At 46.3% G+C, this 24,412-nt stretch overlaps 1 protein-coding gene and 1 long non-coding RNA gene across 3 annotated transcripts; one reads left to right on the top strand and one right to left on the bottom strand.

Annotated features, from left to right (window-relative positions):
• Positions 1-2,565: 2,565 nt before the first annotated feature.
• On the bottom strand, positions 2,566-19,845 carry TSPAN15 (tetraspanin 15). 2 transcript variants are annotated; one of them, XM_083845491.1, is made up of 8 exons: positions 19,677-19,845; positions 15,288-15,473; positions 12,133-12,207; positions 10,380-10,475; positions 8,243-8,359; positions 5,511-5,558; positions 4,119-4,235; positions 2,566-3,638 (listed from the first exon to the last, which is right to left on the bottom strand). In XM_083845491.1, exons 1-8 carry the CDS (start codon positions 19,770-19,772, stop codon positions 3,486-3,488), a joined length of 888 nt encoding a protein of 295 aa, XP_083701617.1. In that variant the 5' UTR covers positions 19,773-19,845; the 3' UTR covers positions 2,566-3,485. The 2 variants fall into 2 exon arrangements, with proteins under 2 accessions (XP_083701617.1, XP_083701616.1); XM_083845490.1 differs by lacking the exon at positions 19,677-19,845 and adding an exon at positions 16,403-16,564.
• On the top strand, positions 19,517-24,408 carry LOC310903003. Its single transcript, XR_014587220.1, has 3 exons — positions 19,517-19,721; positions 19,841-20,692; positions 21,378-24,408. It is a non-coding gene; the product is annotated as an uncharacterized lncRNA (long non-coding RNA).
• Positions 24,409-24,412: the final 4 nt, after the last annotated feature.

Genomic DNA, 24,412 nt, shown 5'->3' with positions numbered 1-24,412 from the left:
GGGGCCGGCGTGCCACTGCCGCGGGGCTGGGGGCTGCAGGGCCGCATCCTGCCCCGTTCGGGGGGCGCCGGGGTTGAAAGGCAGCGCGAGGCACAGCACCACCAGCCTCACCTGTCCCTTCTGGGAAATGGGTCTGCTCGCACCCTGTTTTCATTACGTGGATCAAAAGCTGCCTCCCGTCCATCCCCGTCCCTTTCTCCCCTTGAGTTTGTGGAGCTGGCCCCAGGAGGGCTGCGAGCAGCATCAGCACAGGCAGGTGTGGTCAGTGCCACATTTAGGCTGCTGTTTTACTGCCAGAATGAGCCAGCAAAGCCACGTCCAGCCCTGAAGATGGAGCAAGGCAGGGGACAGAAAGTCATCTTCTGCAGGGGCAGGCTTTGCCGCGGGTCGCACACACCTCACCTGTTACTCCCGATCAGCAAATGACAAGTGGTCGGGGAAGGAGAGGGGACTCTTTCAAGGCAGGACAGGGAAGGGGCAGGACACCGAGTTTCCTGCAGGGATCCAACAGCTGCATTTGCAGGTGGCTCTCAGCCCCGTTACGAGGCACAACTTCAGCCCTTCCAGCTGCAAAGACAGACTTGAGCACAGGACCAGGGGCAGCGTTTTCATCCCGAGTGTGAGAACAGACCGGGGCTGAGCCAGCTGAGGGGCCAGGTTTAATTTTAACAAGTCTGACACCTGCTGACAGCACCGGTGAGGCAGGTGCCCCCTTCCCTCCACGCACAGCCCCCTCCCCAGAAGGGTGCGAGCGTAAATGATGCAGACAAAACCGAAGCAGCCCTGTGTGCCCCCAGCGCAGTCCGGTGAGCTGAGGTACACGGCATGGCAGAACCTGAGATGACAGCGAGGAGCTGGGGGGAAATAGAAATATAGATATTATTTCTTGTGCCATGACAAACCCACACCGCTAGAGGGGGAGCAGCCGGCTTCCTCCTCCCAGCCAGAGCTGCACTAATTGCGTATTTCATCGTGTAACATCACAAAAGCAGCGGTGCTGGTGTTGTGCAGGGCTGTGTCCAGTTGTAACAGCAGCGAGGAGCATGGCCCAGGGCAGGCTGGGGGTCGTCTGCGAGGAGGGGGTCTGCAGGCAGGGAGCGAGTGGGACCAGCCTTCTTCACCCTTTGTAAGCCCGTGGCCTCAGAGAGCCCGGATGGTCTTGATGAGCGGGGTCACTGCAGTTTTCGTGCACAGCCACATGCAGGATGAGACTAGGACAAGCGTGGGCATCTTCAAAAAGAGGATGCTGGCAACCAGGTCAAAAAGTCCCATGCACCTAGTCCACGATTGCCTGGTAAACCCTGCTCTCAAGTACTGTGACAGTGAACGCGGGATGGTCCAAAATTCAGTATGACCCACCAATTTCCATGTCAAAGGAGAGCAGCTCCCTAGCATCCCCCAGTATTGTCCCCATGCCATTTAAATGCCCCAAAATTTAACCCCACAGTTCTGTCACTTCCCACTCTCTTTGTCCTTCAAACATCCACAGCACTTAAAAGACACGAGTAAAATAATAATAATTGTTTTGTCATTCCTTTCTTCCAAATTCAGCAGAGCGCTCCTGTCATCCCAGCCCCGGGTGTTGCTCCCTTCTTGATGTAGACCAGGGCACAGCTCTGCTTCTCCCCATTCCTCAGCTCTTGCTGCTTCCAGACCCCGTGTTCCCAGCCCACTTCCCACAGCAGGCAAATTTGGGCTTCTGCACAGCCCATTCACCCCTTCCTCCCTTCCACCGGCAGCCAGCTTCATCCTTCCACCCTTCACCCTCCTTTTCTTTTCCCTCTTTCTTGCTTTATCCATAAATCCACCCTTAAAAACAGCCTTGCTTCTCACCTTGCCAAGCTGTGTTACGCAGGACAGAGAGCAGAAAAATGTAGCTGCCAAAGGCATGGAGCAGCCAAATCCCCAACCAAACACTAGAGTGTGCTGTGTAGGAAATAACCTCACTGCGCTGCTGGACATGGGGAGCTCCCTCTAACAACCATCAGCTACCGTCATAAACAGCAAAGACTCGTGTTAGTCTTTTTTTGGCACCTGGAAAAGCACAAACCCCCTCAGAAATCCTTGGTGAAGGAAGGAGTCTCTGGTTTCTAAGCTGGAGACAAAAAAAGAAACAGAAAACGTGATGAGGATATTAAGAAAAGCAGAAGACAAGCAGCAAGGAAGGAGTGACACGAGATATTTCTTCTTAGTGGACTATCATAAAAGGATAGATTTACCAAAGCAGGATATAAACCAAAAATGATTTATTCTCATCCTGTTTTTTTGGTTTTAGTTTATGTGAAGGATTCCACCAGTTTGTGCTATGTTTCTCCTGCAGGTCTGGCTGGAAACCCTGCAGAGAAATGCTCAGGGCAAAGCAACAAGAGCAGACCCCAGCGCCCTCGGTGTCGCTGCACGAGGAAGGTAAGGCACAGAACAGAGGTTCAGTGACTTGGTCCGAAGATGTGGGCAGGTCTGCAGCTGAGCCAGGATCCCAGCTCGAGGTATTCCTCCCTCGAGACTCAGTGCCCAACAGACAGGCTCTACTCTGGTAAGAATGTAAAAGTAATTTTAAACAACATCTTTGTGTTTTGTTTTTTTTTTTAAAAAAACTTATATTTTTTATTTTGATATGAAGAATCAAATTCAGAAACATTTCAACACATACAACTTCAAAAAAAAAATCACCTAGTTAAATTACTAATGAAGAAAAATACAGTACATACAAGACTCAAACATCTCATAAATTTATACCAAACCAGATAGCAATAAATTGCATTAAAAGTACATCAAGAATTACCTGATTAATTCCACATTGGCGTTTGCCCCATTATTAAAAGGCACAAAAGACCGAGCAATGAAAGTGTTCAGCGTCACATCCATAATTGTCAGTAAACTGAAATTAGCATAAAAAATTATTCAAGGTGTTTAATATCCACCATTCAGATCAGTAAGAAATCTGTCTTCTGCCTTGCAACAAGTAAGAAAATAAAGTTTGATAGGGCTAACATTTAAATACAACACACCGAGGTACAAAAGCTCTCGATAGAAATCTAGCTTCCGATTTTCCCAGCATGAAGTCGCCCTGACCATGTATCACTCAGCAGTCATTCAGAAAGATTGAATCGCCAACAAGACCGCCTTCGAGCAGGAGCTGTAACAGGGAGCATCGTTCTCACCCTCCAGGACACCAAAATCACTACCCACCGTGGTCACAGTGGGATGGGGCATCACAGAAGGTCGGCGTCTCGAGGGCTCGCAGACAACCGGAGTGCGCTGCCGAGGGGCCTCGCGATAGCTCAGTGCGCACGGAGGGGCAGTAGAAATATTAAGACCACGGGGTAGGGAGAATTCGGACTCTGTTTTTGGTACTACAGTTTCAAAAATACCAAAAAGGAGTTAGAGTTGATTAATTACACCCAGTGTCTGTAATGGCTACAAAGCCAGCACAACCCAGCAGAGGTCAGTCGGCTTCTTCCTCGCTGCACACCGGGCTCCCGCAGTCAGCCGGGGTAGCACATGCAGCAGCCCGAGGCAGCAGACTCGGGTTGGGAACTCTGCCACGTTTCTTCAAAGAGATTTTCGCTCAGCTTATGTTCGCTGATGATGTCTTCCACTCGAGTTATGTAAAGCAAAGACAGCAACACCCCGAGGAACTGCAAAACAAAGGGGCATCTCTGAGCAGGGGATCGCATGCCGCTTGTCTGGGCTTCTACTGCACGACTTTTACAAATCACGCAGACGTACATCAAGTTTATTGGTACACACATGGTGTAAATACTGACAGAACCTCATGTTGATATTCTTCTCATAGGGATTTTGTGTATAGGGGAAAAAAATGAATCATGTTTGTGAATAGCTGATATAGCGAAATATTTACCAGCCCTGTGCCTCGGAGCACTACAAAGTCCCAGAGGACACAGATAGGGTGAGGACTTCAAAACTAACCCCAGCAACCCCCCCGCAAGCTGCAGTGGATCACAGTAATGCTGCTAAATTACTGGATGCCATCTCAGCTTATCAGTTATGCTAAATTTAAATAAAAATTAAAATCAAATGTAGGAAACGGGATTTCACAGACCATGGTGACAAATCAGGCACTCCCGTTACTGGGTAACGCACCGGGCTCTCCTTACCTGGGGTAACAATATGCCGAGCAGAATGCCAGCCATGATGCTGTAGTTGTCTAAAAACCAGATGAGCACTGCGTTTGTGCACCCTCGGACGTATATGATGTGCTGAACACTCAGGCGCTGCAAAGTAACAGAGCAGACACTGAACCAGCAGTTGGCACAGGAGCAAGACACAGTAACACATGGCGCTTCAGAGTTCAGTCACACTGGGTCTGACTCCTCCATGCCTCTTTAAACCTCCTGAGTTTGGTGGAGGCCTCACCAGTGATCCTTTAGGCTGTTCCCTAGCTGTTCCACACCTGACCAAGTTATTAAAAACAAAAAAAGCCATCTTCTTTTGATACTACTTCCCCAAAAGAAATGCATCTGACTCTAATTTTAGACCACATGGAAAGGACAGAAGTCTCCCTTTAGCTTTTAATTCTACTTCTGAGTTGAAAGTACAGCAGTGGAAAAATATAAATTGCAGACAGAGTGCTTTGCAATAGCCTACAGGAAGGTTAGGAACAAGACGATTTAAGATCGAGCCCCGCAGGCTGCCCTGCACTGTGGCCCCAACCCACTCGAGCCTGCAAAGAGCCCTAAGCAGATGAATTGGGTAAAGTTAAGCACATGCTTAAGTGCTTTGTGCACTAGGGGCAGGCTGGAGCGTTTAGGTTTTGGAGGCATAAGTCAATGAATCCAAAGGAAGGCAGGTCGTGCGTGAGGATAACCAAGCGGTAAGCCAAACTACGACCCACCAGGCCGGCACTGCGGGGCACCAGCTCTGCCAAGCTGGGAGTGGGGAGCTGTGGCAGATCACATTACTGACTTCTGCACTTAATCACTCCATAATTAGCCCAACTGAGCCAGGAACCGCTACACTAGAGCCTCTGGGGTAATTTCCGATGGGGAAAACCAAAGAAGGGGGCCACATCCAGACCCAAGGGACGAGCAGCCTGGCTGCCAGCACAGCCCGGGCAGTCCCTTTCCTCTTCCAGGAATAAGTTGTTTCCAAGTATTTTATATCCCAGGAACGGGTACTTATTTGTAGGTCTTTAATCCTAAATCGGCTGCAAGGAAACCAATTTTAGTCATGCCACTGCTGAAAAGCACTGAAGTATCTGTATTTGCTGTACAATTACTGTAAGTGAGTGTGTGAGGTGGGTTGGAAAGAAACATGTCATGCACATCAAACAAGAAATCATGGAAGGTGCAAAGAAGGGAAGACACCACAAATCAAACAAGATATTTTTATATATACCAAAGCTATTCCAGGTAAAATCAGTTCAGCAGCTGCTTTAACTTTTTGGTAAATTCAAGGGTGCAGAAGACAATTTTGTAAGTGACAAAAATGAATCCAGAAAAGCACAAAAAGCACCTTTACCGTCCCGTGGGGGATACGGGTTACTTTACCTCTTTGTCAATTGTTTTGTATCCGCACATGGTGTTGACAATGTCTGTCTGAAAAGAAAGCAACCAATATAAGTACAGCAAAGCAAAAACCCGAAGGTCCCAACCATCCCGGGCTGTGCTGCAGCTCTGAGGCCATCCCGCGAGGTGAGCGTGGTGGGACCGGTGATAATCTGTGCCAAAATCAGCCAGGGGGAAAAGGAAGAAAATGCTCCCTGGGGGAGAACCAAGAGTTTCTCCCAGTGCCCCCAGGGTCAGACTTGGAGCCCTACATGGTTTTGAAGAAATCAGTATTGCTGGCATCTCACGAGGTGTCTGAACCCTATCCATCCAGCAAGAAGTGTGGTGTCAGAAACCAAAGCTAGCTAGGACAGACCTGCAAGCTATCGCTGTTTCCACAGAACGAAGAGCCAGTTTTAATTGTAGGGCTTTAATAACTTCAGACACCATATTAAGAAAGACAGGGATTAAGGCCATCATTCCGTCACGATGACAAGTTTAAACTTGGAAATGCCCTGGACCCAAATAACGTCTGATACTACAAACATTCTGTGAACATTTTACGAGACCAAAGTCTGAATGTTTGCATTCATCGCAGATTACCAAACCATTTTCTGTAGCCTTTTAATATTTTACTTGGGTCCCGAAGCCTAAACAGCCTGCCAAGGCTAAAAGGAAAATACTGTCCTGGACTTGCAAATCAACTAATTTAAAGCCCACTGGCATCAAACAAAGCCAAAAATGAGAATAAGTAAATGAGAATAAGGCAAAGCCAACTCTACTTTACGGCAGTACTCCCCCACAAAATTAAGACAAGATGTAGACATGTTTTGTGTGGGGTTTTTTTGTTGTTTTTTTTTTTTTTTTAAGAACCCAAAAAACCAGGCTTTCCCTTGAACACACAACTGGCAGGCAAACAAGGGTCAGGGCACACCTCAAGAAAACCCCTGCCTATGTCCCAGGTGTGTCCCGAAGGCACGGCGAGGAGCCATTCGTGAATTCCACGGGCCAGCTGTGGAAGCCAAGGTCGGCAGTACCGGGGGCATCGCCGTATTGCAGTGTTTGCTGCCAGAGACTTCCCATTCTCACAACACTTGAGCCTAACATAAACACGCAGGCCATTAGCAAAATATTTGACAACAAAGAACTTCATTGCATCACTGAATTTTAAACATGAGGCTTGCTAGCGAGACATCGTGGCCCAAGAATCTGTGCGCAATGGAGATGAATGCACTAGAAGCAGAAGTTTGTATGCTTCTGGAGACTCATTTTTATCTCAGCTATACTTGTGTAAGTCTTTATTAAAGACTTTGATTTGATAATAAATCCTTCAGATTGCCCCCAAGCATAAGTGTGATCAGAGCCTGGCTCGTCTTGCACAAGGCTTTTAAAAAGGATCAGAATCCAACCCTCCTACATTAACAGGAGTTTTCCATGACTATGAAGCAAATGAGTAATTACAAACCATATCTGTAGTTTTCCAGGACAGAAACCAGACTGTATTTGGAAGTGTTTGTCAAACATATAAGATTTATGCATCATCTTTTCTTTTTTTCTTTTTTTTTTTTTTTTAAGGCAGCTGGCCATACAGCCGTGGTGTTAATGTCACCCTGCCCAATACACACCCGTGCTGCTTACATCTCTCTGACCATGGCACGGCACACCAATGGCTCCGCGGTCCTGCTTCCAGGTGCAGCAAATCTACAAGCCCTAGCACATCGCAGTGTCTTGCTGAAGTCTACCCTTAAACAAGAAATTTCTATGTGGTTTGGGGACTTCTCCGTGCCTCTCAATTAACTTCACTGAGCTTAACAGTTTGCAGACAACTCCCAGCTACTCACTCTGTTACAAAATCCATCGATGTACATAAAATAAGGAACACAAACATACCACAGATGGGACCTAATAATTCCAAAGGTAACTTCAATGCTGCAGCAAGAGCCACGGCTTGTTACGGCACTTACCCTCATGGTACTGCTGCATTTCTACACACATGAATTAACAAAGCGTTTTAAACAAGGCTTCATTTGAGAGATGTGAGATTCAGAAAAGCAAGCCCTGTAGCTGAATCACCACTAAAAAGACAGATTGCTCTTTACTGGTCATCTCTGTCTTCCTTTACCATCAACTGAGGGCAAAATCCTGAGCTCTCCTGCCAGCTCCATGCAGTTGTGGATCAGTGTGTATTATTTTCAGATACACCATTTCTCAAACACCTGAGGCTTAAAACATAACTGTTTAGCTTTGGTTTCTGAGAATAAATCAAAGCTCAGCGCATATTTAAACAGACTCCTTCTGACCCACAAGAACGTGTAAGCTTATGTGATAAACACCTTCATGCTATACACATTTCTCAGCAATACCCAGCCAGATTACTGAGATCACTATTGCATTTTTCTTTCTTTTTTTTTAATTAAACACCCATGCTTGACAATGAAAAGACTGCGCCTAATAGGCAGCGGTGGGCTATCTATCACTAGCTCTCCGTCAAAACGGGTACAGGAGACAAGCTGCCAGGTGTTCCACGTGAAAAGGAGACATGGATTTGCTTCTCCGAGACGTGCCGACGCCAGCAGAGGGCACATTCGGGTGACACCTCTCCTCGCTGCCAACTGCTGGCCCCCAGGGAGATGGAAACTCCAGCCTAATCCCTGCTTGTGCTGCCCTGCCAGCTATTTTACATAGCCCTGGTCCAGCCAAACCACCAGGTCAGAGGATGCTGCCCCCAGGCTCACCTTGTTTCTGACACAGCACGTGTAAGGCACTCCACAGGCCAGTGGTCCTGGTGCCCCACAGCTGTGGTACACGTTTTTTGACCAGTCTCTGTAGTCCTCCCCACCGCAACACTTAAACTGGAGAAACGACACAAAAGACAAAGGAAAAGAGTCAGATCTTAACAGCAGCTCGTCTAATAACTGGAGGGAAAAAAAAAAAAAAGAAATAAGACAGTTTTAAGAGCACCAAGGAACACGGCAGCTACCTAGCAATTCTGTTTTTTCATGAGAAAGGCATACGTAGACGTATAGACATTCTATCATTCTATCATTCTATCATTAATGAAGTGTGGTTATATATGCAAATAAAATATGTAAGAAAGGAAAAATATATTTCTGATCAGATGAAGCAACAAACCTTTAAACCTCCTGAATGTTTTCAGAATCAGCCAAGCTACACGGATTGGTGAAAAGTAAAAAAGGAGTCTGATTCCAAGGAGAAAAGTTGTTTAATAATGTATCTTGTATAAAATCATATCCAAAAGAATGCTTTCATGTTCAGGACAAACAAAAAGGGCAGAAAGAGACCAAATTGGTATCTAAAATTTGTGAGAGTGGCTTGGCCAAGGCCAGCGTAACTCAGCATGGGCAATCAATTCAAGTGCATCTCCAAGTGCTGACCACTACTTTACACCAACCATGAGTGCAGGGAGGGTGCAAGATGCCGGAGGCTCTTGTTCCTAAACAGCACAAATATTGCTCCTGCACCAAAGAAACACAAGTGAAAAGAATTCAGGACATACGTAGCATTCCTCTGTCACTCATCAAGCTATTACACAAGGTGTCAGAGGAAAGCACCTGGTGCTAAGTTCCACCTCCAACCTTTTCCAGGTTGAAAAACTTTCTTTTCAGGTCTGGACATCATTGAAAAATGTTTTTACATTCACTTCAGTTCATCTACAGCTGTAATGCAGTCCTTCAAATTTTTAAGGATTTTGACATTTCTAAATGTCTCTAAAAGACAACAGTGTTGATATAAGGCATTAAAAAAAAATCACCAAAATATTTCAGGTATAATTTAGTTAGTAGAACTGAGAGCTGGCAAAAAAATACCGTAAGTTTACACCAGCTTAATAGAAATGTTCCCTTCCTTTAAAACATTATGTAAACAGCAGCAGTTTATTTAAGCACTAACATTTATATTCGCTGCATATATATAAAATTTTGGGCAGTGCATGGAAACTTTAAAGCATTATGAAGTATTATGACAAAATTTCCTCGGGATGATTTGTTTTTGACAGACTTTCTGTGCTAACTCTGTTTTTTGAAGCAGGCTGCCATCTCCATAACGATGTCATAAAACATACCATTTACTATGTTAAATTTTTGTATTTTTTTTTTATTTGGCGTGGTCACTGGCATCACATGGGCTCTGTAAGCACATTTCTGAACATTTTCTGCTTCTTCTATAGCCTCCAAACTGTAGGTCAGAACTCTTCAGTAAGCCAATAAACATTTCAACACAGCAGTGTGAAAAAAAAAGGCTATGAGTCAACTGCAAGTGCCATTAAGTAATGCTCAGCTGTGCCCAGCACAACTTCTGATTTTTAATTACAGGTATATATGCTTCCATGGGTATTTCTTTTGAATAACCACCTTATTAAAGAGCTTCCTATGTGCCTTTGAGTGAAAATACAATTGACCAGGTTAGAACAGCTTAACTGCCACCCAATTTCTTCTTATCCAGCGCTTCCCGTTAACTAGATGTTGTTGAATGTCTTAGACCAGTCATCAGAAGCACTAAAAACAAGAACTTCAGTGGAATTTAAGCTGAGTTTGTCCAAATCTGGCCATGGGGCCCATATAAGCTTAAACATTTGCAGCATCTGGCCTCGATCATCAGTCACACCTAGCAAGACGAGAGCTGTGCTTTGCCCTCCCTTCTTGCAGTGATTTAGGGAGCTTTGGATGCCAGCTGGGATGATGGAGGAGCCCTGCCCACAGCCACGCCGTAACAGATGACACACAAGACCTTGTCAATATGAATTTGATTACAACATCACTGGAAAAACTTAACGCTGTCGCTGAGGACCCAGCACATCTTGGCACTGCTTGGAACTGGGTTAGTCCCAGGAAAAAAAAAAAAAAACAAGCAAACCTGTTTCTGAACTGAATCCATGATGTTCTTGAAGTCCAAATCATCGTAGTAATTCTCAATTCCTCTTCTAATATTATCGTTCAAAAATTTGATTGTCTAGAAGGCAAAAGTAAAACAAGATTCATCAGTTAGAAATGCTGAAGATTAAGGAACAGGTTTAAGTCCCAAGTTCACCTGACAAGCAGAAAAGGACAGCCTTTTTATTTTTATTTAAATTTTAAAATAAGGTTATCACCTCTGCAATTACAACTAACAAGGTATTTTGCAGGACTGTCCTAACTATCAAAGAATGAACAACAGCAAACATCAGCTACTTATGTGCCACCTTTAATTACCATCCCATTTAGACTCGACATCTTAGGATACGCTTTGTCCTCCCATCAGGCTCAGGAGGAGCAGTGAACAGCCAGCTCAGCTTAAATAAATTATACATCTGCATCACAGCACTGCAACTACTGCTTTAGTTGTAAGGGGCAGAAACATCGACATTACACAATAGTTTTTAGTCCAAATCACAGCTGAAATAAACAAGGGTACCAAATGTACATGAAGAAAAAAGGACAAGCAGGGCCCTATGAAACCCATTTGTAACACATTCAAACAGTGCTTGTGCAGTGTGGCAGACGGGCAAGCTGCACACAAGCACACAAATACCAACAATGTTTCCTTGTAAATACAAGCCACTGAAAGATATTTCTTAGAATAAGCATGACTCAAAGAAAAGAAATAGACTGTCACAGATCTGAGAAGGAAATAGAGAAAGAAATGGAAAAAGACAATGGGACATGTAAAACAATCAGTATTTAAATGGAGGCTCTTAGTGTAAGCATTTATTAAATACTTCCTTCTCCTCCCCATCCTAACCCCAATTTGTCCATTAACCTCATAAACCAAACAAAAAACCCTATCCCCTGCTCATAGCTGCCCTGCTCAGACAGCCAATAATCACGTCAGGAAACCGCTTAACGCGCAGAAAACCAACAATACTCTGTCTGTGTGTGGAAGTCAATAGCTATTCTCCCTCACCCTCTCAGAAATACCACAGTTGGTATTTACTTAATTTTCTGACAACCAAATTCTCTGTGTCCCGTGATGCCCCCTCCTACACTGTTGAGGCTGATCTGCTCCGTTCAGATGAGCCGGGTGCTCCCACCACTACTCACAAGAACTCCTTGTGCCAGGCCAAGGTGAGCACATTGACGCTTTAAAACCCTTCTAACAGAAAAATAGTCTGCTGCTTTCCATTAGAAAAATAAAGGTTTTTATATATATATGGTTATAGTAAGCTTGTAAGCGGTGTGGTCTCCTACAGAAATGAGTTATGTTGCTCATGGACGTGGGCAGGGAAGAGGTGTCCCTTATGCAAGGTAAAACATTTTGGCCAGTAAAAAATAACTTAGTCTCCAAATCCAGCTGGAAACTCCCTGAAAGAGCAATCTGAGACACAGAAGGAAAACTAGAAGAAAGCATGCTGTAATACATTAAAAGCTGGAAAGTCGTTTTGCCTGTAGTTAGTTAACAGATTAAGTTAACAGATTTTCTCCAAATTCTTTAATCTGGAACTAATTTCCAGAACTGATGACCAGTTCCACCCTTCCCTAACCTGACAGGCCCTGAGAAGCCCGTACTTGCCTTCGGGCTCCCATCAGCTAGTGCTCAGGTGACAAATGTAGCTTGTATGTGCTCGGTAGCAAAGCCAGAACTTCACGGAGTGCCAACACTGGCAAGTAAAGTCTCTGTTCATGCTGCTCACCTGGTTTCTGAAGATCAATGCCACAACTCCACCCGTCAGCTCAATCAGCAAACAGAGACCAAGGATGTACATGAACTGCGGGAAAACAACAGCAAGTGAGATCTTAAGCAGAACAAATCACAATTACTCTTTCAATTACTCTCCTTAAAGTCTATAGCATTCAATCGCCAGCATACCTGGCTTTCTGAAAACAAGATGTCTTTAAAGAAAGATAGAATTTGTTGCTGTTCTTATAAAAATTGCTTATGTCACAAGAAAGACTTTTTTCTTCACTTGAGTGATTCTGTATTTTTTTCCCAACTGGCAAACGTTATTTTACTGCTCTGAATGCAATCCAAACCAATAGATGCATTTATCATGCCAAGACACTTCTCCCTGTAAGAGCAGCCTGGTTCATAGCGAAGTATATACCTGAACTGCTACAAAATACACAGAACATTAGGTTTTGACACTTCCAACAAAGATAGCACCTAGCTGTTTTCAGTTTTTGAGTAAAGCAGTGTTTTAAGATAATCCAAACCATTTTATATTAATTTGCCAGTATTAAATCAAAGCCAAATTCTGGCCTTGGTACATTTCAGTGTATCGTTCCAGAAGTGAAGCCAGCAACTTGACTGCAGAGCCTGCAACGTGAACACTTGCTGTGCTCCATGGTAAGAAAAATGGTGTCAGCTAGCTATTTATTTACTTGTGTCCTCTGAAGCCAGGACAGTGTGTAAAACCACATACATACTCCCATATACATTGGCACACAGCCACAACATAGGTATCTGTGGCTACTTATCAAAGCACATCCAACACTTGAATATGAAAAAATACCAAGAAATCCATAGCAACACCATCAAATAACTGAAACGTGCCAGTACTTGAAATGTTTTTCCCATCCAGAGGATTCTCTAGGTATAAAAGATCTGTTATGTGAATTTAGGTCCACTTCCTAACAGCAAAATTCACCAGGAAAGAAGTTTTACGACCTCTGATCTGAAAATAATCTTCAACACTCTTACAGCCTGGTTACTCTCAGGAGGATGAGGTTATTCCCATTCAGTATAATTTAGATGGACACGCAGCAATACCACCGGTGCCCCTGCTGTTCTGCTCACTAACGAGCTCTTTAACGAAGCTGGGTGACTTCTGCTGCAGTCCTCCCTGTTGCAAAACCCTGGGCAGCTGCAGGACTTGTCTGCAGTGCTCGCTCCATCCCAGCGTGCTGTTTTAATGCCTGGCCCATCGATACCTGGAATTGGTGTCATGAATTTACTGGACAGATGGATATCTTGTTGTTTTTTTTCTGCTAAATATGGAATCAGAATGAGAAACAGACATCAGGGACCTCGTTTGTTTAAGTGCCCTACCAGACTTTCCACCACAACACGAACAGAAAATGCTCTCTGCATCAGATGGGGAAACAAAACCAGGCTGAGAATTGAGGAAATCGCTCCCAGCTCAGGACAGACTCTCAGCCATTTCTCTTTCCCGTTGGGGATGACAGCACAACGCCCCTCAGCCAGGTTCCAGCATAATTCCAGAATTCACAATTACCTCTTGCTTTGGCCTAGGTAGCATACCACGAATTTAGCATTTCTTCAGAAATTCACTCTCTCAAGGCACTGGAGATCAGAGCTGTGTCCGTTTCACTTCTCCCTCGGGACAGACCCCTGTCTGAGCCCAAGGGAGGTCCTGTGGTGCCACACAGTTCCCTAACAAGTCCCATTTCTCTGCCTTCCCCCCCTTCACACCCCAGCCGAGGGCAGCCAGACCTCAGCCATCTGATCCACATCGGCCCTGCGGCTTCTCTCTCTGGTGGCTTCCTCTGGGTCGAAAGGAGAAGCTTTTGGAAGAACCACCAGCGACCACAACTAACCTCTGCGCTTTGAGCCTTCCCCGTCCGCCCACCGTACAGGCTCACAGCTTCATGGCTTTAAGGAACTCCCTGCGTTCACAGAGGGAAGTTGCAGTCAGACTCCATGGGCTTTTTGGCTGAGTGGCAGCGCTAATTCCTCCCAGACACAATTCCTCCGCAGCAGGACACGTACTTATGGCATCACCAGACCAGAAACAGAGCGGGTGCCATGGTGCCAGGCTAACGTCAAAGGCTATGTCAACAGGTGAGTTTGCACAACATCCACGGGGACCGATAATAACTCACACTCCTGCTTGTTTTCCATAAAGCCCTTGACAGTCCCAAACCTGCTTTACTCAGAGGCAGGCTCTGACCCCATTGTATCACTGGCCAGATGACACGCTGCTTCTCCCTGATTCAGTTTGCAGCATTTTCAGACGGGGTGCTACCAGTAGCAAACTCCTGGAACAAGCTAGCAACATCCTAGACCTGCTTTTAAACACCAAACAGCTTTTCATATTTTTATCTCACTTTCTGTATGTCTAACAGCAGCTTTCTTATAAGAGCAGGCTTGCTACTTCCATCCAAAGCAGCTGATTACAGACAATCTGGGTTTTACCACCAAAAGGACTACAAAGATATTTTTATAGCACTGTTGCAAGACATCTCAGTGCTGGGATGCCCTCCTCTTCCTCTCATCAGCCCCCATCAGCCTTGCAGACCTCTTGGTCTCCCTCCCCAGCTGCCGCAAGCCTGCAGTCCCCTTCTGTGCACAGACAGCACCCCCTGACAGCTCTGGCTCCATGGTTTAGGTGATGTTTAATCTCTTAATCCTTCCTCTGCCGTTTACTATTTTACCTCCAGCACTCGTCCTGGTTCCCCTACGCAGACACCTCCTGCCTTGACTTCACTCCACTTTCAACAAAGTCACAACTGGATATATTTTAAAGACAGCAAATTAATCATCAAGAGGAATCAAAGCCCACCTATGAAATAAAACATGCCCTAGGAGCACGCTGTCACAAAGCTATGATTCCCCAATCTTCCGAACTTTTGTCTGCTTTGGATGCTATTATTCATCGGTGTCTCAAAGTGGTGATGGGGGACCCATGCAGTAGTGAAAACTGCTTCCTACACGAGATTCTTTGGATCACAAGACATCTACGGACAACAGCCAGGGGACCAAACAAAATTAGAATATTTTTCCGTGCAGCATAGATAGGGTTACAGGTTTAAATTCATGTGGCACTAAAAGGAAAAGCAATAAGCTCTTAATATTATTAAGAAAAACAAACAAAAAAGCACCACTTACCGCTTGAAGAAGGCATAAATTGTCTCTTAAAGAAGCCACTACACCCACTAAAGATACAAAGAACATTATAACGCCCAGAAGTATTAAAATAATTGCTGGGGCTAGAAAGGCACTTTCCAGAGTTTTGTACTTCTGTCTTTCAACTTCTGCATAAATCCCAACTGCAAGGACAAGGGCTCCGATCACCTGGAAGAGAAAAAAAGCAGAATACAGATGTTAAGCTTTTTCCCAATAAACATAGATATGACATTTTACGAGTACACATGAACTTCTGACTACTCACTTCAGAATTAATTATAACCTGTGAAACACTTAAATCAGAAGTTTGAATAATAATAAATAAAAAAAAAACCTCAAAGTCTAAAGCAGAAAAAAGCTGGGTTAGCAGAACCTGGGATTTGTTCATTTCCAAAAAAAAATGTATTTAATAACATATTAACGTTCTGGAATTCAAGCAGTTACGTATGCTTCAATGCGTTTAAAATGCAATTTATTACTCATCTGACATCACATCTATTACTCACACTACCAAATGCCATGGCATTAGTTCTCCTCCTTTGCGTGTCTTTCTTCCCCTGCCTGTGTATGCAGATAGATACACATGCCCCTAAAATGTCATAATTCCTAGCCAGTCTGCAACCAACAGCTCGTAAGTCCCTTTTTTTGCTACCCAGCCCAGCTCCTGGTGTATTTAGGGTCACTAAACACGGCCAGGTGTATCCTGCATCCCCACTCCTCCTGCCATCACGGGAAATGGGCCCAAATAAAGGGAAAAACGGCATGTTTGGGATGAGGTCACCTTCCTGAGCAACTACCGGACAGAGCTGGCAAGCGAAGCAAGAAGCCATGCATTGCGTGTAACAAGTTAAAGGTATTTCAATAAAATAATTATGGCTAAGTCAAAATCATTTGGTATTAATCCCACAGCATGCTGCAAGTTGATTTAAATGATGCTGAATTTGGGGAAAAAAAAAACCAAAAACAAGTCCACAGTACTCAATCCACACTGCAGTGGAAAAACTTCAACTCAAAGAGTCAGGCAAATCCTTGGGGATATCCCACAAAGCCCCGAGCATCAAATCCATCATTTTGGCAATCAGATAAATAACAGTCACCTCTTCTGCCCTGACTTCGCCGCAAGCTCCATGAGCCTGCTCCCCGCACGCAGACAGTCGGTAGTTACACAAGGCTTTTCGATACGACGCAGAAAATCCCAGCCCCAGCTCTAGGCAGACACACAAGTTGCTCAGCTGCAAGATCATGAGCCCAACAGTTGAAATATTTTTTCTTGATTAAGTGTTTTTAAAGAATAAACCCAAAGGGCACTATGTGAGGAATGCCACCAAATTGTCATTTAAAAAAAATCTCAAAAGGGTTTTCACCTATAAAAATAGGTGTATGGGAGTAGTTAAAAAGCAACTTAAAATTTGACACAGCTAAATTCAAAGCAACTCCTCCTCTGACAAATTTAGAAGCTGTAAGATCACGGATGACAGAAGGGAAAACACAGCGGACAAACAGCAGGTACACACATTTACCCTTTATAGGATTTGACCTTTTCTGCTGTAAAACTTAATCGGGTATTACATTACTACACGGTCACTTTGCAGTGTTAGCTAGTATCTTTAAAAAATTGGAACGACTGAGTAATAAATTACAAAATATTATTCAAGCAGAAAACAATATAAACAACTTATCTTGAAATCTTTAAATGTAGAAATATCAGTTGAGGAAGAGTCTCAGAAGCATACAAAAATAATTACAGAATTTAAAACTTGCCAAGTCCCTTTGCTTCACACCGAAACACCACGTTGGTAGTGCTCTGCTGCGATGCAGGCACCCAACAGCAACGCACGGAGAAATTGAAATTAATTCAACTCCGCAGACCTTTGGGACAACAGAAAACTCCGCTAAACCCAGAGACCGACGCAGGTGTTTGATTAAAACTCTAATATTACTACTATTTTTTTTTTAAATGAAAGTAAAACCCCAATACCCTTATGTCCAGACCACCTTTACCTGCTAGGCAAGCAGCAGGGAACACAACGTACAGACAAGCCCACAAACAAACACTACGGCCTCACCAACAAGCCAACCACCTGCAGTCATTACTTCTAAACCTCAAACCAAAAGCAATGGGCACGGAATAACAGGCACAAAAACTGGACGGAAATTATCTGACTTTCAGAAGTGGGTTGTTCCAAGGCTGGCGCTTTCTATGGAAATACCTATTTCTTAGCTGTAGTTTTCTAATCAAAATACTCCGACTAAAGATGATCTATAAGGATTCAGATGTCTGTGAGTAGGAATACAAGACGCATTCACACTTCAAGAGCTTTATACCGAGCCAGAGATGTTTATGTACGTATATCTTCACTCCTGCCATCTGCTTTTGCCCAGACACCCTCCAAGACCACCTCTAGCACATTAAGTGTGCAAAAACTTCAGTCCCGCCTGTTGTTTTCTGCAACCAGCTTGGCAACAAAAAAAAAAAATCCACCCCAAATTCCCCATTTCCTTCTCTCAGTCCCGTTTGCTGCTGTCCTAAGGCTCGAGGCGGACAATGTCACATCCTAGAAAAATCACAGGATTAAAGGTATCTCACGAGCCACGAGGGCTAACGGGCTTCCTTCCCATCACTCCTCTGCTCCCCGCCAAGCTCTGCAGGGCTGCTCGGCGTGTAGACGTCGACGCTTCACCAGGAGAGAAACCCAAAAACTCGGTGTAATACAGCTGCCTCAAGCGATTCTGAAATAAGTTCTGCAAAACGTGACCTGCAGAGAGCAGGAAGGCTTCAAGCTGCATTCATCAGCATCGCTGTTAACCTCTGGGTAAAAGCACCAGCTGACGAGTACAAGACTCAGCTAAAAACTATTACTGGGGGAAAAAAACACATAATTACACAATTAAAATCCTCATTCCTTGCATAAGATTTATGCTTTTATAATGTTGTGGCTTTTAAAGTATTAAATAAAAATCTTTTCACCCTTTACCACACCACTGTGCTAACTCGGTGGGAATTTCACCCCACCGGCGCCGCCTCACCAGGAGTGCTCTCCCTTCCCGTGACCAGAGGTGGAAACACAACTTCTACGTCGGTGGCCACAAACACACCGCCTGTTTACATCCTGCATCCTTCCCAACAGCCCTGAATCCAGCAGCTCAGGCTGCGTCCGCAGGAAAAATCGACTGGCCTTGACTCACGGCCAGCGAGCATCCAGCCCCCTGCAAATACCAGGGGCTTTCCCAGGCACGGAAGTTGCTTTCCCAAGAGGAAAGAAAAGCATTTATTTCCTAGCTGCCGGTTTTAACCCCATCTTTACAGCATTAACTCACCTGCCCCCCCAGCAAGAGCACCCTCTGTTTAAAAGGCTGAATGCTGCTGGCAAAAATTGGGTTCCTGCCCCGTGCCGGGAGAGCACAGGGGTAACACCCAGGTTGTCAACAGGCTCCAGGTGACACAGGCAGGCACCCAGGTGACAATGGCAGGCAGGGCAGCGACGGGCCCGTACCGAAATCAGCCATCCAACATTGTCACACTGACCTGCTTCGGACCCGTGATTTTAGGGAACGCCAGCAGCCACCATGCCGGGGAAACGGAAGCATTCGATTGCAAACGGGGACCTGGACATAGAAAATCCGGAGCAAACGACCGCGAGCAGTAAATGAAATCCTCCTCGCGCTGCTTGAAAGGGGCTTTGTTCCAGGCAGCCGCTCGGCAAAACGTGACAGCGGTGTCCTTTTTGTGCTAGCAGAGGGATTTTTGCATCCCGCCAGCAGCAGCCCCGGGGCCGAAGGGCGGGACGGAGCAGGCAGCGCGCACCTTCCTTCGTGGGGAGCCTGCAAAGCCGGGTTTGAAACCAGCACAGCAAATCTGCCTTCCTTCCCCCAAAATCGCACCCACACAATAACTGAGTAATGCAGGAAGCCTCCGGAGTCGAAAATAAGGGGGTTCCTTTTGTTTGCTTGTTTGTTACGAGAGACAAAAACACCAGAAGGCATCCAGGATCCCCCAGGAGCCTGAGCTACGCCCGAAGCACCTGGCTTTTGGATTTTCATTCATTCCTCAGCTCGCAGCCTTAAAGAGGCACCCGGTGAATCCGAAACCACCCTCCCACGTCTTTAATCTACAAGGCGGAGACAAAAAGAAACCTGCCTGAGCGTCTGGTGCACCGACACAGCCCGGAGCCCCAAAAAGCCCCTTTAAGAGAAAACGCACGGGCTTCACCTGACAACCTGCACGAGCTTCGCAGCATCGTTCCCCCAAAGCTCGGGGGAGGAATCGCCCCTTTACGCTGCCGGCTGAGGGCAGAGGCTTTACTCCTCCATCTCACACAGGGAAGTAGCAGCAACACGCCTGACACCGGTACCCCGGTACCCCCGGCTCACCCAGAAGGCGGTGGAGTAGGCGATGAGGGTGAACTTGAGGCAGAGGTAGGACAGCCGCTGGCAGTAGCGCGCTTGCTCCGCGTCCCCCGTCGCCATCCTCGCAGCACCTGTCGCTGCCGCCCTTCCCTTCCCGTCTCCTCTTTTCCCTTCCCTTCCCTTCCCAGCCTGGCAGGGAGCGGCCCCGCTGCCGCTTCCGCCCCCGGGGACGCGGGGAGCGTGGGCGTGGGACGAGCTGCGTGAACCTCCGAGGGCAAAGGAGAAAATAAAAGCGTCGCGAGCACAAGGAGGCGTCCCCAGAGCGCTCGCCGGCTGGTTTTCCTCTGGTTTTCCCCCCCCCGGCAGGGGCCTTCAGACAGCGCGGACAAAAACACGGCCGTGGGGACGTCCAGCGATGCCTCCGGACTGCTGCTGTCAGCGTTCGCGCTCCGTTTGCCACCGCCGGGGCTTTGGGGAGCCGCCAGGGCTGCGTGTGCTGCGGGGCCAGGCTTGCTTGGGGGCAGTGAAAACACAACCGATTGTTGTTAACGTCTTGAAAAAACAACATCAGCCGCCCCTCATCACTGGCTGACAAGCAGGGGATGCAGAAAAGCTGCCGCGGCGATCCTGTGGTTAGGTGTGCCCCAGGTAAGGAGCAGCAGAACCTATACCTTTCACTACCTGTGACTGCTCATGCACAGACAACACCCACAAACCCCACAGTTGTCAGGGGTATCGCTCATGGTCATGGTCCATCCACGTCCTGCTGACCCGAGGGGGTCAGCGCTGGCGATCAGGCAGTGGCGGTGAAGCACACGAGTCCCTCGCATGCACGGGACTGAGCAGCCCCTTCCCGTCCCACAAAGGGCTGCTTTCCTCGGGAGAAATGCCTCATTCAGCAGCAGCAGACAACTGCCCCAGTCAGTTGGTGTGTCCTGGCAAACGGCATCGAAAAATCGGTGCCTGGTGTCACAGCAGATGAACTGCGGCCACTTTTGTCCTGAAGTTATTTAGTAAGAAGATAGCGTACATAAAGCTGGGTAAGTGGCCAGGCACACATCATTTTCTTAGGTACATACAATAAATCAGCAGTTGTTAAAAAATAAACTTATTTTTAAAGCCTAAAAAACCTTCCTGGGGGTCATTCTGTTATGAGAAGTGCCATTGCTTTTGCATGCAGTGCTGAACTTTTTCCCTTTAGGAAACAAATAATCCAGCCCAGGTCCCCGCCAGCAGCAAAATAGCTCGGCACCTGTTTAGTTTCTGTCAATAACACATAATACAATACTTTTGAGTATTTATCTTCTAAAATATCAACAACTTCAACCTTCGCACAAATTTGCAAATGTCCCTGACACCTACCAACTGCATGCAGTCAGGAAATCTCATCACATGTAGTGTCACTTTGTAAATCATTGACCATCCATCCCTTGTATCTTGTGGGTATCATACCCCCCCGAATATATCCCTGCCACTTACACAATTCCCTTGTTTAACTCAGTCAATAGCTGTAGTTTGACTTTCCTGCCACCTTACCTTGCCTGTCGTGCTCCAGTTTCTGCAAATAAAGTTTCAGAGCACGAGGGGCTGGATGGGGAAGCCGTTTGAAAGGAACATCCATTGTCCTGTTGTTTTCACTCCGTGCTGAGCCAATATGTCAAAGCAGGTTTCTGTTATGAAAGTGTATGAAAATAGCAGAATAATCCTCTTTTGTCTAAATCCCAGGCTTTGTCTAAACAACAAAATGACAAGATTTCTGGACACAACACAGTTTGGCAGTAAGTGGAGGTTCAAGTGAGATGTTCCAAATTGCCTGCAGTGCTGGGGGTCCTCCTTGCCTGCAGGTTCCCCCCCAGCCCGACGAAGCTGAGAGCTGCAGTTTTCCAGGTAAGACCCCGGCATCGCTGACAGCACGGAGGCAGGCTGAGTGTTACAACACCTGCTCCCGAGGCCTGCTCTGGTGGCCCTTTTTTTATCTCACAGTAAGAGCCAGAGTATCTTCCACATCTCCTCCCTCTCCTTCAAGGCCACCGAGTCATTGCAAGCACACACAAGGCACGGTAGGTCCCGCAGGTCTTCAAAAAGCAATGGTCTGCAGAGAGCTTGACCCAGGACATTGGAGATCTGCAGGAAAGGTAAGTGAACCACAGCGAGCCCTGTGCCAGGGAGTGGCAGGAGCGCCCTGAGCATTTCAGGGCTACCAGCAGCCTTTCTGCTGCTTTCTTCCAGCTCACGTCTGGCTGCTACAGCTGCTGTCCAGCTCCATCCTGCCCCACGCCTGTGGTCCTCATGTCCTGGTCTCAGAGCTGTTCGCTGGACAAAAGTCCTTCCTCCCAAAGCTGAGTCCAACGTGCAATATGGTTAAAGCCTCTACCACCTCTTATTTTGTATTATTTTTCCACCAGACCAAATGTACCTTATTCACCCTTCACTGACCTTCCAGACCCACATCTTTTGTTTGCATCTCTCGCCCTTTGCCTGGACCTGGCACCAGTGACTCAGCACAGCAATGTTTGGCCTCCAGCTATCTTGCCCATGGTAAAAACAACAATAAAGCCAGCCAAACCCAAAAGCATGCCTTCAGATAGTCCCTTTCCCTGGTGTATCTCCAAAAACCATTACAGAAGCAGATTTTGCTTGTAGTCACAGGCAAGCATGACTTTCCTGAAGAATTTGGACTCTGCCTTTGTAAAAATTGCTGCAGTGTGTAAGTCAAGAGGCCAACAGACCACGCTTCATAACTGGCCAGGCTCCAGGACAATAACCTCATCGATGCACGACCAGCAACCAAATAAAAGGTGTGGGTGTGTAGAAGTGAAAGCAAGTCCCCAGTAACTTGTATGATGAAATGTTGACCCAAGGGTGGCTGCTCTCAAACGAACACCCAAGTAACAGATCAGATATACAGAGTTCAAAAAAAGGCTGGGGTGACTCCGAGGAAGTGCAGGCACCCTGAGCACCTTCAAATTCATGGTCAGCCCACGGGGATTTTGGTTTCACCTTCAAAACATCAGTAATTTTTTGGTTGAATGCTTGCTAATATTGTGCTTCCTGTAACAAAGGCTGATGAATTACTTTAGCTACCCTCTCAGCTAAACACATGGAGGCTTTTGCTCATATTCTCTGTGAAATTTGAACAGATTTGAGTGAGCTGAAGTAAAAAAAAAATGTGAACACAATTAGCTACTGAATTCATATTGCAAAACAGATGAAAAGCCTTCCTGCACTGTACACAGAAAGTGAAAGGCTCATAAGCTGTTGAACGAGGTATCAGGGGAAGGGCCTGGGACAGGCCATGCTCAGGAAGTGACATTTTTGTACATTTTTGCAGTTTCTGGGTAAGGGAACGAGTTGAATCCTGAAAGCAGGTTTTAATACCTGAAATGCTTTTAGCTTCTAGCAGAGCACGCACGAGCCAGTGCCAAGTACTCTTTAAAATCTCAGCCTCGATGTGTTGCATCTGTTTACGCAGCTTGCTCCAAAGCTGCCAGCGAGCAGGAGAGCTGTGCTCTGAGCAGAGGTGGGGCTGGGGGCTCCCCTTCCAGGTGCACCAGATGTGGGCTTCTCACATACATTTTTCTGCACCACACGTTGGGAAAAGGGGTGCAGGGATCCCAGGGGGAATTGAGCCTTGGTTCCCGCACCCCTTGCTCAGCCCCTCAGCATCACAGGGCTGGGAGCTGAGGTCCCTTTGTGCTAGACAGCAGCTGAAGGTGGGTTTCTGGAGCTCCAGATGAGATCCGGGGTGCCAGCTTCCCCCTGAAGCCTTATTACAAGTCACTGCTCAGGTTTACTGTAACAAATGCCTCTCTCCAGGCAATATTCACCGGCGATGCTTCAGGCACCCACAGGACAAGCTGCTCTGATTGACATAAATCAAATCATAACAAATCTACTAAACAGGGCTGGTTGAGTCACATTATATTGGATATTGGAAGGTCCCCATTAAATGAAATGTATCAAAAGCGCTGATAAGCCACAAACACTTGCAGAGAGCAAGAGCCCTTTGCTCAAATCATGCCGAATGTACTCTGTTTCTTTTTTGCTCCAAGAACACCCATGAAGTCAGGAAGGGTCCTGGAAACCCATGGACAGCAGGACCGGTAAGCCCAGCGAAGCAGCTACCTTTGCATTTAAGCCTACAAACGCTGATACAGCAGCATGTCCATTTCAGAGATGACTTCCAAATAAACAGAGGGAGGAAACGAGTTTTAAGCACCACTTTGCTGCGTTTCATTCGATGTCAAATTGGTTGTTTAGCTTTTGCCTGCAAGAGACTCCACCTCCTTTCAAAGTGCCCTTAAACCCCACAGCAAGTCCATCCCAGAACAGCTCCTGCCTCGGTGCCACTGCAGAGGAGTCGGATACCTGACGCCGTGGAAAACCACTGCGTCAAAAAGGGATTTCCATTGGATCGAAGTTACTTATGGCTTGATACTTCTATTATATTTTCTTGGCCCTAAAAATAAGGTAAAGGAAGAGACTGCCTGTCACTGACCTGGAAAACACCCCCCTTTCTTTTTTTTTTTTGGTGTTTTTTAAAGGAAAAAGGACCTCAAGTGGGAAGAGTTAATCTCTTGGGTTTGTTCTTCAGGCACAGGTTAAATGCCAGGCAAGTTGGAGGCCCTTGCTATCAATCACTTCCTCCTGGAACTGCATCGCCTCACTTGGAAAACAGGAGGAGAGGACATGAGACATGGCATCCCAGTGCCTTTTTAACAGCACTTAAGTCATACGCATGGGGATTCATAACACCAGCA

Source organism: Anser anser, assembly GCF_964211835.1.
Source record: "Anser anser genome assembly, chromosome: 7".
NCBI lineage: Eukaryota > Metazoa > Chordata > Aves > Anseriformes > Anatidae > Anser > Anser anser.
Note: the sequence above shows the minus strand (reverse complement) of the source record. Positions and strands in the feature narration are given on the sequence as shown.

What these genes read in the sequence shown, in the direction of transcription:
- TSPAN15 (XM_083845490.1), bottom strand. Translation starts at nt 16,549, where the DNA reads ATGATCTTGCAGCTGAGCAACTTGTGTGTCTGCCTAGAGCTGGGGCTG. An exon ending in ATTTATGCCTTCTTCAAGCG is followed by an intron (nt 12,208 to 15,287) that starts GTAAGTGGTGCT and finishes GTTTTCCCGCAG; the next exon opens with TTCATGTACATCCTTGGTCT. An exon ending in TCGGCATATTGTTACCCCAG is followed by an intron (nt 3,639 to 4,118) that starts GTAAGGAGAGCC and finishes TTTGTTTTGCAG; the next exon opens with TTCCTCGGGGTGTTGCTGTC.